At 35.6% G+C, this 14,158-nt stretch overlaps 1 protein-coding gene across 4 annotated transcripts in view; it reads left to right on the top strand.

The window, feature by feature from the left end:
- Window positions 1–4,294: 4,294 nt before the first annotated feature.
- Window positions 4,295–14,158, top strand: part of ncoa7b (nuclear receptor coactivator 7b) — a 45,337-nt gene continuing 35,473 nt past the window's right edge. For 2 of the 4 annotated variants that reach the window (XM_088931416.1, XM_088931407.1), the window contains exons 1-3: window positions 4,295–4,492; window positions 7,365–7,494; window positions 13,704–13,948. In XM_088931416.1, the coding sequence (XP_088787542.1) occupies window positions 7,457–7,494; window positions 13,704–13,948 (283 nt within the window). In that variant the 5' untranslated portion in view covers window positions 4,295–4,492; window positions 7,365–7,456. Of the gene's footprint in view, window positions 4,493–7,364; window positions 7,495–9,108; window positions 9,221–13,703; window positions 13,949–14,158 lie in introns of those variants that run through there. The other 2 variants (XM_088931398.1, XM_088931387.1) reach the window with 1 other exon arrangement.

Raw genomic sequence — 14,158 nt, 5'->3', positions numbered from 1 at the left:
TGATTCTTAGGTTTCATTTCGACTTCAAAATCCTCATGCTTACCTATAAGGCTCTGGATGGCTTAGCACCACAGTACCTGTCTGATTTAATATTTTCTACTCCCCAGGCACAACCTTCTGGTCTCCTGTCTGTCCCCCAAGCTTGTCTACACTCTAAGAGTGACAGGGCCTTCTCCTGTTACGCCCCAAAACTCTGGAATTCTATCCCCAAGGATATCAGAATGTCACCTTCCCTGAGCGCTTTCAAATCCAGACTCAAATCCTTCTTCTTCAGAGGGGCTTTTACTTAATTGATGTCTGTGTCTGCCCCTTAGCATTTTCTACCACATTTAAAACCCTTGGTTTTTTAATTGTACTAACATTTTTATCTCCTATTATTATTATTTTTCTTTTTGTAAAGTGCTTTGAGAAGCAACTTTTAAAGGTGCTATATAAAATAAAGTTGTTTTGTTATTATTATTATTATTATTATTATTATTATTATTATTATTATTACTACTACTACTACTACTACTACAACAATACCCATCTGGGCTAGAAAGGTAAAGGAGTTTCCTGCTCTGTACTTTGCTTTGCAAAAGGAAACTGTTCCTTCCTGACTTTGGTTTGTAGTGCAGTCAGGTCACTCTAAACAAGATGTGTTTGTCTTTTTTTAAGTGACAAAAATACGGAAGCTGTTGAATACTTATGCAAGCAAGAGAGTTGTTCAGTTAAGGGAGCTCTGTTCTTTGAGGGATGAAGTATATTTGTTTTTTTCTTCCAAATAATTCTAAAATGTTATTCCAGAAAATCGCATGTTGAATTATTCATGCTTACATTGCTTTGTCTTTAAAAATCAATAATTCATGGTTATCTACTAAATCTTCAGGATCGGGACTCTCCCAGTGATCAAGGTTGGAGAGCCCTTGTTTACTCTGAATGGAACATTAAATAGCTACAATATTGCATCTACAACTTAATTGAACTAATTTAACACTTTCTCCAAGCTCTTCAGGTGCTGGTTTTAAAGAGAATTAGATAACTTAGAAGTTCAGAAGTTGCAGGACTAAAGCTGCAAATGGAATGGAATGCCACAACAGAAAACAAAGAGAAGATCTGGCCAAGGTGCTGGAAAAGTCCGAGTGAAATGCACAATGACTGGGGTGCAAATGGAGGTAGTCTGGCTGCAGAGGTGTTGTTTTTTTGGAGGGGGGAGGAGGGGTTTAAAGAGCTTGGGAACAATCTAATGCTACGGAATCCATGAATTCTGTTGACCAGCAGGCAGGGGTTGAATGAGGAAATGAGAACTGGAAAAAGAACACATCTTCTTCTAGAACATGCAAAACAATGATTTCCCGTGAATTTCTCAGTGTGCAGCCCTGTCCTTACTAGTGCTAGAGAGCAGGAAGCCCTGAGTTATAAAAAATCAGTGCCTGGCAAAGGTACACAACAGCTAAGAGGAAAAATAATTAGTCCATGTACACTGTTTATCAGTCTTCTCTGCACTTCAACAATTAGAAAAAAAAATCTCCCCTGGTCTTCTTTTTTTTTACTTTTTACTGCACTTCTCACTGACTGTACTGTTTGTATAATATTGTTGTATTATTGTATCATTTCGTTACACTGTGCTGTGTTGACTGTGCTAAGCTGCTGTAGCTCCCTCACTGGATCAATAAAGTATATATCTATCTTTATTAGGCCTACCATGCTATGACTGGTCATTATTCAGCTAACTGGGAAAATGAGGTGATGTAGATACTACTACATAAATAGTGGAAGCCTGGGCATGTGTGGCCCTGTTACAGTCAAAGATAAATACCGAGATACCGCTTACATTATTCACCATGTGAAGAATGCTGAATTCTTAAACAAAAGTGTTTGGAAGAGGCTGGTGCTTTAGTGGACTTGCAAAATACACCCTTTGTCTTTTGACCCAGTCTTCCAACTCATAACTTTGAGTAGCAAAGTGGACAGGCAATGCTGCCTCACACTTTAATTCTTTCTCTGGATTATGGACTTGACTTTCACAGAATGTCTTCTTAACAAGAAGAATCCCATAGCATTACTGCTCAAACTACATTCATAACACCATGGGAGAAGTATCGACATGAGCCAGTTGGTCAGATGACTTCTAACATTTTCAATGTGCAGCATGGAATAAGATTACATTATGCTCTGTTTAGTAAGACATTGAGGCCTCAGGGAGGTAAACTGGCTAGAGAAAACAGCACTGCATAATTAGACAACAAAGGGACTGGGAATATTATTGGACCAGAACAGCTTCCCATTTCTGAAGCTGGACTTGCCTCATCTTGTCATGTGCAAACAGCACAGGGCTGGCAGTCTCATGACAAGATTCCACCCTCAGGAGATGTAGGCTACCTTTCACAGTGGCAGCAGCCATTAAGGTCTTACCCTGCATTTGTGCCGCTGCCAGTCAGACCTCAAATAGATTCACAGGGACCCTTCTTGACAGGAGTAAAACTTCACAAAGTAAAACCCTGCACAAAAGAATGTAAACAGATGAAGATGTTTTGGATGTTCACCTGGAAAGAAATATAAGTCCCTTGGCATACTTGACTACTGGTATGAACCCTGGACTTGCCTAATGTAGCTCAAGAGAGCCTGGGTTACACTTTAGTGGGTTAGACTAAAAAGCTGAAGTCGCAGAACTGATGCTGTGTATAACTAAAGTGCACATTTTCTGTAATCATATAGTTCTTCCTATGTCTGTATAATAAATCTAAAAAAACACTTTTATCATCTCTTGTATTATTACTAAATTGATTTACATACAGTATGGAAAACGTTACATGAAACCGCGTTTATGCCATTGTTGAACCTGCAGGATATTTATCATGTCTGTCTCCTTTCGATAAATACAGTACAAAGTGTTAGTATTGAATTCTCTTGTTTGCCTTTCCATGATTTACCATTGTAATTGGTGAATCAATTCACATTGTAATTGGAAAAACCAAATTTTCCTGTATTGGTTGTGTGAGTTCCTTGTATTTGTGTTCCTCTGCCGTTATATAACCACACTGCAATATTTAAGTGCAGGGAGATTATTTCCCATCAGTACGCAAATCCATTATGCATTGCCCTCCGATCTGTTTCATAATTTGCTGTGTTTGCAAAAGACTGAGGGATAATTTGATGCTTCAATAAAGCTGAGTGCTTTTTTGTTTGAAGACGTTATCATATGGTGTATCTACACACTAACAACTGCTGTACTATACTACATTTAAATGCAATTGCATGATACTTTAGTATCAGTTCAATTACATGAATATAATACATTAGATTTCATTCCTGCATTTAATTTTAAACGCGTATTGTAGTGATGAAAAGATTCAGTGATGAACACGTCAACTACTAACTACCAGATGGGTTAGATGGGTAAAATGGCCTCTCATCTGTAACCTTCCTAATGTTCTTATTTTAAGTGGCCTGTTCCCAGCTACAGATGGTTCTCACTATTAATAATTTGACTAATACTGGTCTTCTTCCTCTTGGTATGATTAAGCTAGGCATTTATGCTTTTTGAATGTATTGCTTTCCAGTGTATCCATAATTAAAGCTTTTAGAAATGCTTACAAAACACTCTACTTTCCATATAACAAAACAAAATGAGATTGTAGATGTAGCCTATAATGTACTCAAAGGTTTGTCAGGCTGTTGATAGAAGATGAAGTCTGTCACAGTGTTCCCTTGTCTTAATGGAATAAAGACAAAAAAACATGGGAACACCAAGTCTTAAAAAGGATACCCCTGGCTCCTTTTATCTAGTACATTAATGAAGATCACAGAGCTGGAGTGTGCCAGAGTCCAGCCAACAAGAATTTGATCCAATTAAACTAAATGAGCAGGTCTCAGGATTTTGAGAACAGAGACCGCCCAGGTCGCTATATTATCTTTTAATTGTTACAGCTGATGGTGTTTTTTAGAAAACATGGTATCAGTCTGTATCTTTCTTAAGTCTTCAGATATTTCTTAAATTTAGTAACAATTTAGTAAGGAAAATTTGTTCTCAGTGGGGCCTGCTCTATCTCGTTAAGAAAAGCTTTAAAAAAGAGACAACTCTACCTTTAAAAACACAAGGCTGAGAAAAAAAAAACTTGTTAGACTTCCATAAAGTATTTTATTTCAATTTCAACCTTCACTTACTAAACGTAAGGAAACATATTGATTATCTTTGCTTTGCTGGATATGAAGTTGATTGACACGCTTCATCTCTAATCATTGTGGAATCCACGCTTTTCCACGAATCGTAGATCATTATTCAGAGACAGGTCCCACCTAACACTGCGTCACAATGATAAGGGTGGAGCGTGGAGAAAACAGGTCCTCTTTCGAAATGTGCTAAGTATGGCTTTGAAAATGTAGTAGAAAATGGATGCATGCAGTATACGGGGAAAGGTTTACGTGGTGATTAAATCTTTACTTTTGTTACATTGGCACTCTGGTGAAGGGAATGTGGTTTCAAAGCTGCTGTTATGTACAATTTCTGAAGGTATGTAATCCATTTGTTTTACAACCACTTCCAGAGTGAATGTGAACCTTGTCCCCTCCGCCTTTAGCTCTGATTTGTCGCGATGCTGGGGCATCTTCTGTAAGGTCTGAGAAACTGGGGAGAAATGCATGATGCACTCTGAAAATTAGTGTTCTTATCGGAGGGATGTGACACTAAATACACGGTCAGAAGAAGGCTAGTCATCTAAAAGTGAATATTTTGTGTTCAGTTAAATATTCTCAGTCTGGGTGTGTTCACTCGTTGAATACATGTCGAATTGAAATAACGCGCAGCATTGCATAAAAGGTTCGTTCATGTTTAAAAGAAAATCCATGTTACCTTGAGCTTGGCTGAGGTTATCTGTGACTGTGCGTTATGTCGACACCTTCTGATTTCACTTGTTTGTTTTGCTGCATTACACGAGGAGGAGCGCTAATGTATCCGGGGGAGGCTCGGGAGTGGGCTTCTGTAGATGCAGGGTTAAGGAGAGCTGCGTTGTGGAAATTAAAGGAAAAGGGAGGCTTCAAAAACCATGTTGAATGTTATTATGATTAGTGCCATCCATTTATGCATAGAAATCTGTAACGGAAGCTGACAGATGTTGAACACTTTTTGACAAAAGTGTGTTGTAGTTCCTACAGGTCATGTGATTTTGAGGCTTCGGTGTCTGGGTAGTTTTCAGGTTGATTTAGTGGTATTCCCCCACCTTGCAGGGAGAAAGCGTTTAAATTTAATACTGTTCATGTGAGCATGTACAGTCGGATTGGTTTCATTTTGTAAAAAAACTGCCAAATACTAAGACATTATTATACGATTGTGTTCAAAACATAATCGAATTTCATTCATCCATGATTTTATAATTGGCTGTGTCCATCCTTACCCCCAGCAAGGTTTTTGCTTTCGTTTTGTACCTGACCATGTGCTGTCCTTGTGGCAGATGTAACTAAAGACCCTACGGTATTATGCACTCTGTGACGCAAATCAATGGAAAGTCGACAATTTGCGGAGAAGGGTAAAGTAAATTGATTAGGAAACTAAAAAGCGTACAACAGCTGTGCCTTAATACTGTAATAGGGTAGGTGCATTTCACCCTAGGAAAAAGACCCGTTGCTGTTTACGCACTGCCTCTGAGTGTTTTATCTCATTCTACCTGTTTTTCAGTGTCTTTCGTAGCCTTTCAGTTATTCTGCGTGGCAGTTATCTCGACAGAAAAAGAAATATAGTCTAATCTCTTCTATGACACATTATGACTAATCAAATACATTTTTTAAAACGCTGTAAAAAAGGTCATTTGTCCATTGCAAAATCCACCACACCAGAAATTTGAAACATGAGGCAGGAAAGTAGAATGTATTATTTGATTTATCAAGACGTTTCTAAGAGTTTATTTCACAATGATGCTTTTCTGGAAAGGTTTCACTTTTGTAAAACAGTTTTGTTTTTTGACATAGTAACACAAATACTGTTCTGCATTTTAAAGAATGAGTTTTCATTTTTTATTCTCCTCATCATCTCTGAGTACTTCTAAGGCATCTGTAACATCCTGAATATTTCAAGCTGAACAAATATTTAACAGGATTCCCCCTGAATTGTGTAGAACAAAAGTCTTATGGTTGTTCTGTTGACATTTTTAACGGGTCTTAGATTTGAATAAAATATTTGCCTGTTTTAAGCTTTGTTAAGGTGCCTGTAAAAACACAAGTCTATTCAAAGCAGAATAATGACAGAAGAAAAACACTTCCTTCTGTATTTCCAGCTTACAAAAAAGTTTTCAACAGAATCCTTTCATGTACATTGTCAATTTTACTGGGACTTACAGAACCTAAAAACTCCAATACATATTCTAAACAAAGCCCAAATACAGTAGCATTCCATGGAGTCCTGCACATGTGTTCTGCAACACTAATATAATAAATATATATGTATAAATCATAAAGCCAGGAAATAGATGTTTTTTTCCCTTATTGCCTCAGATTTTGTCAGAATAATTTACCTGTCTGTTTTTGTGCCATCAGATATAATAACAGTAATCATTTTTAAAAAATCTCTTCAAGTTATTACATTGCTAAGGTCAATGTAAAATGAAAATATGACCATGACCAGAAAAATTACCTATTTCTACCTACAGTAAATCTATTCATATGCTGACATAACATGTTCTACTTAATTAGACTTGCAATGATATAATAATTGAAGAAAAAAAACTACAAAGAGCCCCAAACCCGGTTTTGAGTAGTCACCAGATTAGAAGTGATGAACAATTTTCAAACCAGCTTTTTACTCTATAGATGCAGGTCCTAAAATGTTAGCATTACTAATTTATGAGTAGTTACTCATTTTTTGTAACGTATTTGGATTCAGGTCCATCTCAGTGGTCATTAACTCCCTCTCAGATTTGAATTTATTCCATTTTTAACATTTTTATCATTGAGCATATTGCAACTTAAAAAGCATATTTTTTATTAAAAAAAAGAAATGGCCCGCAATTGTGATCTCAGCTATTCTGAAATGTTTCTAGCAAATGTAAAAAAATGTAATGTGCAAGTTGTAATATGTCATATAACAAATGAAGTTGTAATATAATAATATATGTGCTATTTAATTGTAACCCAACTTAATTTGCAATAACTGAAGCTTCACCCTGAAGCTTGGTATTAATCTGTATGAAGATGTGATGTGCTGTGCACTGTGTTTTTTATTGCTGTGTAAGAAATAATTGGATACTATTGTTTTGAGGAACTAAACTCACATGATGCAAGTTAAAGTTTCAGGAGTCATGGAAGCAGGCCAAGTACATAGTATATAATGTAACAGAAATGATTGGCTAAAGAAGCACTTTGAACCTGGAGTAACATAAATATGTGTTTTACAGGAGAGCACATGGAAATAAAAAAATAAAGAGTGAAGAATCTTGGAATAAAAAGGCAAAAATATTCAAAGAACCGGAAATCAAACACTATCAAGATGGAAAAGAAAGAAAGAAAGCCAAGTTATTTTGCAAGGTAAGCTCAATGTTATCTTCGTTGCACTTCATATTAAGCAGCACACTAAACCTGTACTTCAGTCTTCTGTGATACATTTGATGCTTGTCTATAAAGTTAGGTTAACCGTGCAGGTTGTTCATTTAGTTCATCAAAAGATGCAAACAAATACATCTGTAACCACAGTATTCATTATTTGCTAGACATTAAGTCATGCAGAGCTTTTGTTTACAAGCCTAAAACATAACAAGTAAGAGAAAATTCTCTGTAATTTGCAAGGTATTTTTAAGTGCATGACAGATAGTTTGAGTTTTGAAAAGATATTACCTGTGTTTTAGTGATCTCATTTTTCATTAGATTTTTCATGGGCAGTACTTAGAACTATTGAAATTAATGATTCATGTTCAGATTTTGGAAGTTAAGCAAGGCTGAGTTTGTTGTGTGCTGGGATGGGAGACCTCTGCATCATTGATTCTCATCCCTGGTCTTGGGAGATAACCTGGATAGAAAGTATTCATTCCACCTGGGCTTTTACACACTGGTGCTAATAATTGACTTAATTTGCTTGTTTATTGTGACTTTTGTCTATGTATTTCTTCTTGCAGTTCTTGGTTTAAAAAATATTGTGCTTCACGTGTTTTGTTTCCAACATCTTCAGCATTTAAGAAGTAAATTGACACGTAAACAGCTCAGCAAATTGAAATCAGTTCAAATTGACTGGTTTTAGAACCGAAAGACGCATGTCCCAACAGGTTTGTGAATCAGAGCCCCAAGAATCCAGCAGCAAATAGGTTAAATGGTGTTGGTAGACCACTCTTCGGCATTCTTCCACCTGGACCTGAATTTCAAAGCCAGTACTGCAGTGTGTTGGCAAGAGCTGCTATGTCTGGTCATGGAGAAACACCTTGTCATCTGGATTTTGCTACCCACCAATTGCTAAATCAAAGGCTAATTGATTTTAGTTTTCTATTTAGACCATATTTGTAAATTTGCATTCAGCTCTATTGAAACTGTAGTTTATTGAAATTGCTATCACTGTATAATATAGTTTACTTTGAATTTCTCCCATTCATTGGTTTCATCCTACTACATCCAACATAGTTGTACAAATGATCATTTTGTTTTATGGATGGGGGTTAGCCTTTTTTTAAGACAGCTGGATTGTGTTCTTACTACTTTAATTAAAACCTGTGAAGAAGGCCAGCATAAGAGACTGAATCTGAAGTATCGCATAAACAGCATAAAGTGCCCTGCCCCCCTTTGCGTTTTTTTAACCTGATTTTCTTATGGCCCATAGAATCATGGCCTCTCTGTCATACTATTGTGACTGAAGCAGTTTGCTTAATATAAATTGTAATGATGAGAAAATCATTTTTTTGGATTAGCATGTAACTGATCCTTGAAAAATAATTCTAGTTTTCTTTTGCTCGAAGAGTAAACAGTTTTTAATGAGATTTGTTTTTTAGTTTTTCTTAATGTTTCAGAGTTACTGAGCTGTTTCTCACTACCCAAAACTGCAGACTGGGTAAGATGGACATTAGTTAAGTACGACATGCACTCATCCTAAATGTACTGTATAGGGTGGCAAAGAGAAAGAATTGATTAGCTAAGTAAGTGCTTCCAAGACTCAGGCAATCAGCCAAGAAGAAACTGCACTCAGCATGTCTGGACGCAAATTTAAAATGCTGTATCTTACGAAGCTCTGTGAAGAGGTCCAGAAGTATGCAGCATATAACAGTGTGTACTGGTGAGTTAACTAATTTTATTGCTTGAACAGTGATCTGATGAGATTACAGGATTATAAAAATGGTATTAAATTATGTTGTCTGTAAAGTCTCTGTTCAGAAACATTTGTATTACAGGTATTTGGTAGAATACAAAGGAAATTGTTATATTTTCAATTTTTATCTTACTGATAACCTTTCATGTACAGCAATTTCTAAATTAAATGAAGGTTATATTAATTTTTTATCTTCATAGTCAGTGAAATCTGCAATGCTGGTGATGTGCTGCATTAAACAAGCCTGTCCAGAACAAACACAGTCATTTTGGCACTGCGTAGGTTTTTTTTCTAGACGCTTCTAATGCTGTTTGCTTAATGCCTATTGTTTGCCACTATCATTTTTCATACTATTTATGATGTACAGTACATTAGGCTGTCTTATGTTGTGATATTTTTGTGGTAGTTAAAACTAGATGTCCTGTATAAAAATACAATTTTACAAGTTGAGAGTTGGGTTTTACTTATCTGGTAATATTTCTGATTTCAGACTATTATTCATTTAAGCGCTGTTTGACTCAATGTTATCTAGTACAGAATTCTCCCCTACAGATGCTTTTGATGAGAGAGGCTTGTTATAGTTTTTTCCTGGGGTTAATCTTAATTTTACTGGTGCATAAAAGGTTTTAATTGGAAGTAAACTCAAGAATGAGCTATTCAAAACTTTATAAAGTGACAATACAAATAGACATATATCAAGTTCATTGTATGCAGAGGACTGATTTATATTTCTGTTTAAAAATGAACATGCAAGCACTGCATGTAGCAATAAGATATTTTTCTGTTATTGGTTTTGGTTCACAGATTATATTTTGGTCTAATATGTAACTCAGCTTTTTGGGGATACAGTGTAGTTTCCAGATACAACCCATTCCTGCCCTGTATCAGCGGAGTAAAAACTAAAAATCTTTTCTAAGCGATTAGATCATTTGTACTGAAGACTAGCTAATTTTTAGAATATTTTTTACTTCAGTGACAAAGTTATATACTCATTCAGGGACCATTCCAATAGTTTTTGTAGTGCTGCTGTAGGTCTGATGACTTAACAGTTTAGACAGATATATTTGTGTGCTGCTCTGTAGATAAGGGTTTGAGAAAAGCCCACCCTCTTCCATTCTGAGATAAGTAGAGACCTTGGTCTGTTTTTTTATATGATGCACAGAAGAGGAAGGAGAAAGGGAAATGATTTCTGTTTTTGTCTTTTCCTTTCTCAGGACAGGAAGGCAGCTGTTTATTATTGGTAACCTCTAAAACCGGGACTCCACAGTTCTTGATTTTTCATTAAAGTTTTTGCTGACATGTAACTTTTTCACCCATGAAAGTGTTTAGTTTGAGTACTAAAGTTTTGTTCTAAATGTTCACATCCAGAATTCTGACATAATGTCAAACTGCTTAATGAATATTTTTTTGTTTACGCATTGTTACTGTCAGGTACAGAATTCTCCTCTGCATATACATTGTTTGTAATTCACAATTATGGGACATCTTTGGAAGGGGGTGAATAAATTTGTAAGGCACTGTATATTGCTTAGAATCAAAATAAACCTCATTTCCTATTGCTTATATTAAAAAAAAGTGGGAAGCCTTGGAGGACCAGAAGGTTTCTGTTCTGTTTTTTTTTTTAGAGTTCACCAGTCCATTACGTGGCAGTCCAATCTGACCAACATAGCCTTAGCAACATGCATAGAAAGTATCTTGCACCTATATTTTATACATTAAAGTACATTTAAGTAACATTTAAGAATTGAACTGACAGATTGAATGAATTCTTGAATTATTAATGAATTATTGGTTTATAAAAAACGAATTTGTCAAAGTAATATTGACTACTGAACATTCTAGTATCATAACAGTATTAAAAGAAGTATTCTCGTAGCAGTGACATTTGGGAGAAAATACAGTAGCACTAAACCATTAAACATTCACAGTTTAACTATTTATCCTCCAACTAAGTTGGGGATATGATCCTAAAAACACTTTGGAATTTAAAACCTTTACTGTTCCTTGAGATGTAAACTTATTGAATATAGAGGCATAGGGACCTGTGGTAAAAATTAGTAATAAGATTATATAATAAGTAATAAATAACAATTGAGTTAAATTTTATGGTGAATTAGTAACACTGCTGTTGCATTCTCTTGTGAAGGATTTCTGTATTGTGGGTCAAGGTAATAGACGTTTGTTCTCTTTTGGGAATGTTATTAAAGGATTTCTGCAGTGTCTTCATAAGTTAAATGAACTGTAGAATATGGAAAATCTACAGCGTAACTGAAAGTGATACTAATCATATGAAAGCTCAAAGCTCAATGAGCATATACAATACATATGAATCGACATAATGCAAACCCTTGTAAGAAGGGATTCAACTGAATATGAACATATTTTAAAAAATAATAATTTGTGTCAAGCATGTTGCCAACATTTTATAATTTCTTGTGCATTTTCTGACCTATTGGAAACCAGACCACAAGCCTTCTGTTTGACTCTATTAGAACACAAAGGTTCCAGGAGCAGGTACTCTGTTCCTGGAGGGTGTAGTGAAGTGATGGTTTCAATTTATTTGGGGGTGTTGACTAAAGTCTGACTGTATGAATTTCATTCATTGGGTGAAATTATAAGTGGGATAGCTAGTCACAGAAGTTTTTTTTCAGATAATGTTTTGGGCATAATTGTGTTTATGAGTCAGTACATACTCTCAGCTTGGTGTTTCCTGGTCTCCTTGAAACTCAGAAGAAGGTGCTCACAGTCATGCAGTTGATTAGCTTGTCAAGTTGCCAGGTTTTAAGTGAGTGAGAAAGCAAATTTTCATTTTTGTGCAGCACTTTTTAAGTCCAGTGTTAACAGTTGGCAATTGGCTGTGATGTCTTCAGGTGCAGTGTTCTTCCTCATTAGTTGGTCATTCTAGATTACTGACCAGTGACCATCAGCCTAACTGCATGTTGTCCATCAGTCTAACTGCGACATGGATCCCTCTGTTGGAGTTGCAGGAAAGGAGCATTGAGGTGTTGGGCTCTTAATCCCTGAAGATGTCAAGATGGAACCAATTGATGATGTTCTTGTTTGTGTTAGTCAGGACAAGCTATTAATCGGCGAGTTTTTTCTCATCCACATTCAAAGGAGCTAAGTTTTGTCAAAGTCATTTTCTGTTCAAGACAACAGAAAGATTATTAAAAATGTTTCCGAACACTCACTTCTAAGCGTAATTATAAGTCTTGCTGCTACATGGGTGTCTGTGTCTGGTCATGGTTGCTATGTTTGTTTAATAGTAAAGTTAAATTGGTCCAGTAAGACAATAACTAATCCAATAGGTAATTAAGAGCTGAGATGGAATGAAAACCTTTAGAGAGATGATGTTTTAGGATCACATAAGGTGACCTTTTCTTAAAACCAAATTATAGCAGATGTCCTTCCAAAAAAAACACATGGAAATTAAGCCAACGTCTGTTTCAGACCACGACAAACCAGCTATTTAATCTCTTTTCCAATCAAATTTACTTTTTCTGTGAATAGTTTAAGTACTCTCACTGGCCAAAATGATCAGAACCACCATCAACATGTTGTCGGGTCAGTGCAAGCTTGTGGGGGCGCTTCAGGAGTGGAGGAGAAAGTGCGGATATTTGTTTCAAAGGCCTTGAAAATTTGATTTATGCAAGTGTCTTAGCTTTTGCAAAATTGTGATGCCTGATAAATTCCTTGATTGCATTTTTAAGCCTTTAGACCTTTTCTCCATTATAATTTACTGTATGTGGTGAAAAAGCAAATAGAAGTGTTATTTCTTGTCATTTTAGTTCAAGCATTTGTTTTGAACAGAGCACAAGGGAAAGAGTGTTCTAACCCGGGCTTAATGACTATGACACTGAACAGTGCATTGAGCCATCTGGTCTCATTTGCTATAGTCTGCTGCCAGATTCAATTTCCCAGGAACATATCTTAATTGGTCTAATCATATTAAAATACTTTTTTGAAAACCAAAACATGGTCACAGAGGATGATGGATTGGAAATAAAACAAAAGTATTTATATATATATATACAGTATATGCTGTTCATATACATGTAATTAATTTGAGTTTCATACAGTGCATAACATACAATATTATTCACCTTGGCTCTGTCCTCAATGGTGAACTGCAGTTAACTTGCAGTTAGTACACTTTTCTTTAATATTTTAACTCGGAACAGAAAGATTGTGATCTCAAATTGGAATGGTGGTTGGTAGAGTTCTTCATTGTTTAAAAATCTATTATTTTTTCAAATTTAAATGACTTGATGTTAGAAAACATGAAAAACGTATTAAAAATGTACAACAGTTAACTGGCATTGCTACTGTTTGGTAAAAGCATATGTTTCTTTTCTAAACTGCCTACTGCTTGTAAAAAATTAGATCCTGATATTCTGCATAAGTTAGCCCTGAAGGCTATCTTTAATATTCTTGTAAACTTGTTTTTCAGGCTGAAGAAGAGAAAGCAGATTAAACAAAATCCAGAGAGAACTGCAGACAAATCATCTGAAGGCCTCCAACCACAAACGGGACAGGTTAAGCAGGATAAAATCTCTGTTTCAGAAGCAGGATTAAGTGTACCTTCAGACTTGAAGAAATCAACAAAGGAAAACACTTCTGATGAAGACAAGAAAAAGAAGAACTGTCAAAGGAAGGAGATAAGACGCTCAGATCTGAAAAAGAACTGTGGTGTAGGTAAGGTAGAATTTTTATTGTATCCTTGTGGTTTATTCTCGGCATTTAGCATCCCTTAGACTTTGAAACAAACATATTACAGTTAAAAACTTGAACTAAACATATGAACAGATTTCAATTTTTTGATAAATGTAGTTGAATCATCTTTATTTGTTTATAAATTATTTTTTCGAATTTAATTTTGTTTTTTTTATAAGCCAAAATCTTATT

Source organism: Atractosteus spatula, chromosome 2 (genome assembly GCF_055471065.1).
Source record: "Atractosteus spatula isolate fAtrSpa1 chromosome 2, fAtrSpa1.hap1, whole genome shotgun sequence".
Classification (NCBI taxonomy): Eukaryota; Metazoa; Chordata; class Actinopteri; order Semionotiformes; family Lepisosteidae; genus Atractosteus; species Atractosteus spatula.
This window is presented reverse-complemented; position numbering and strand designations above follow the sequence as displayed.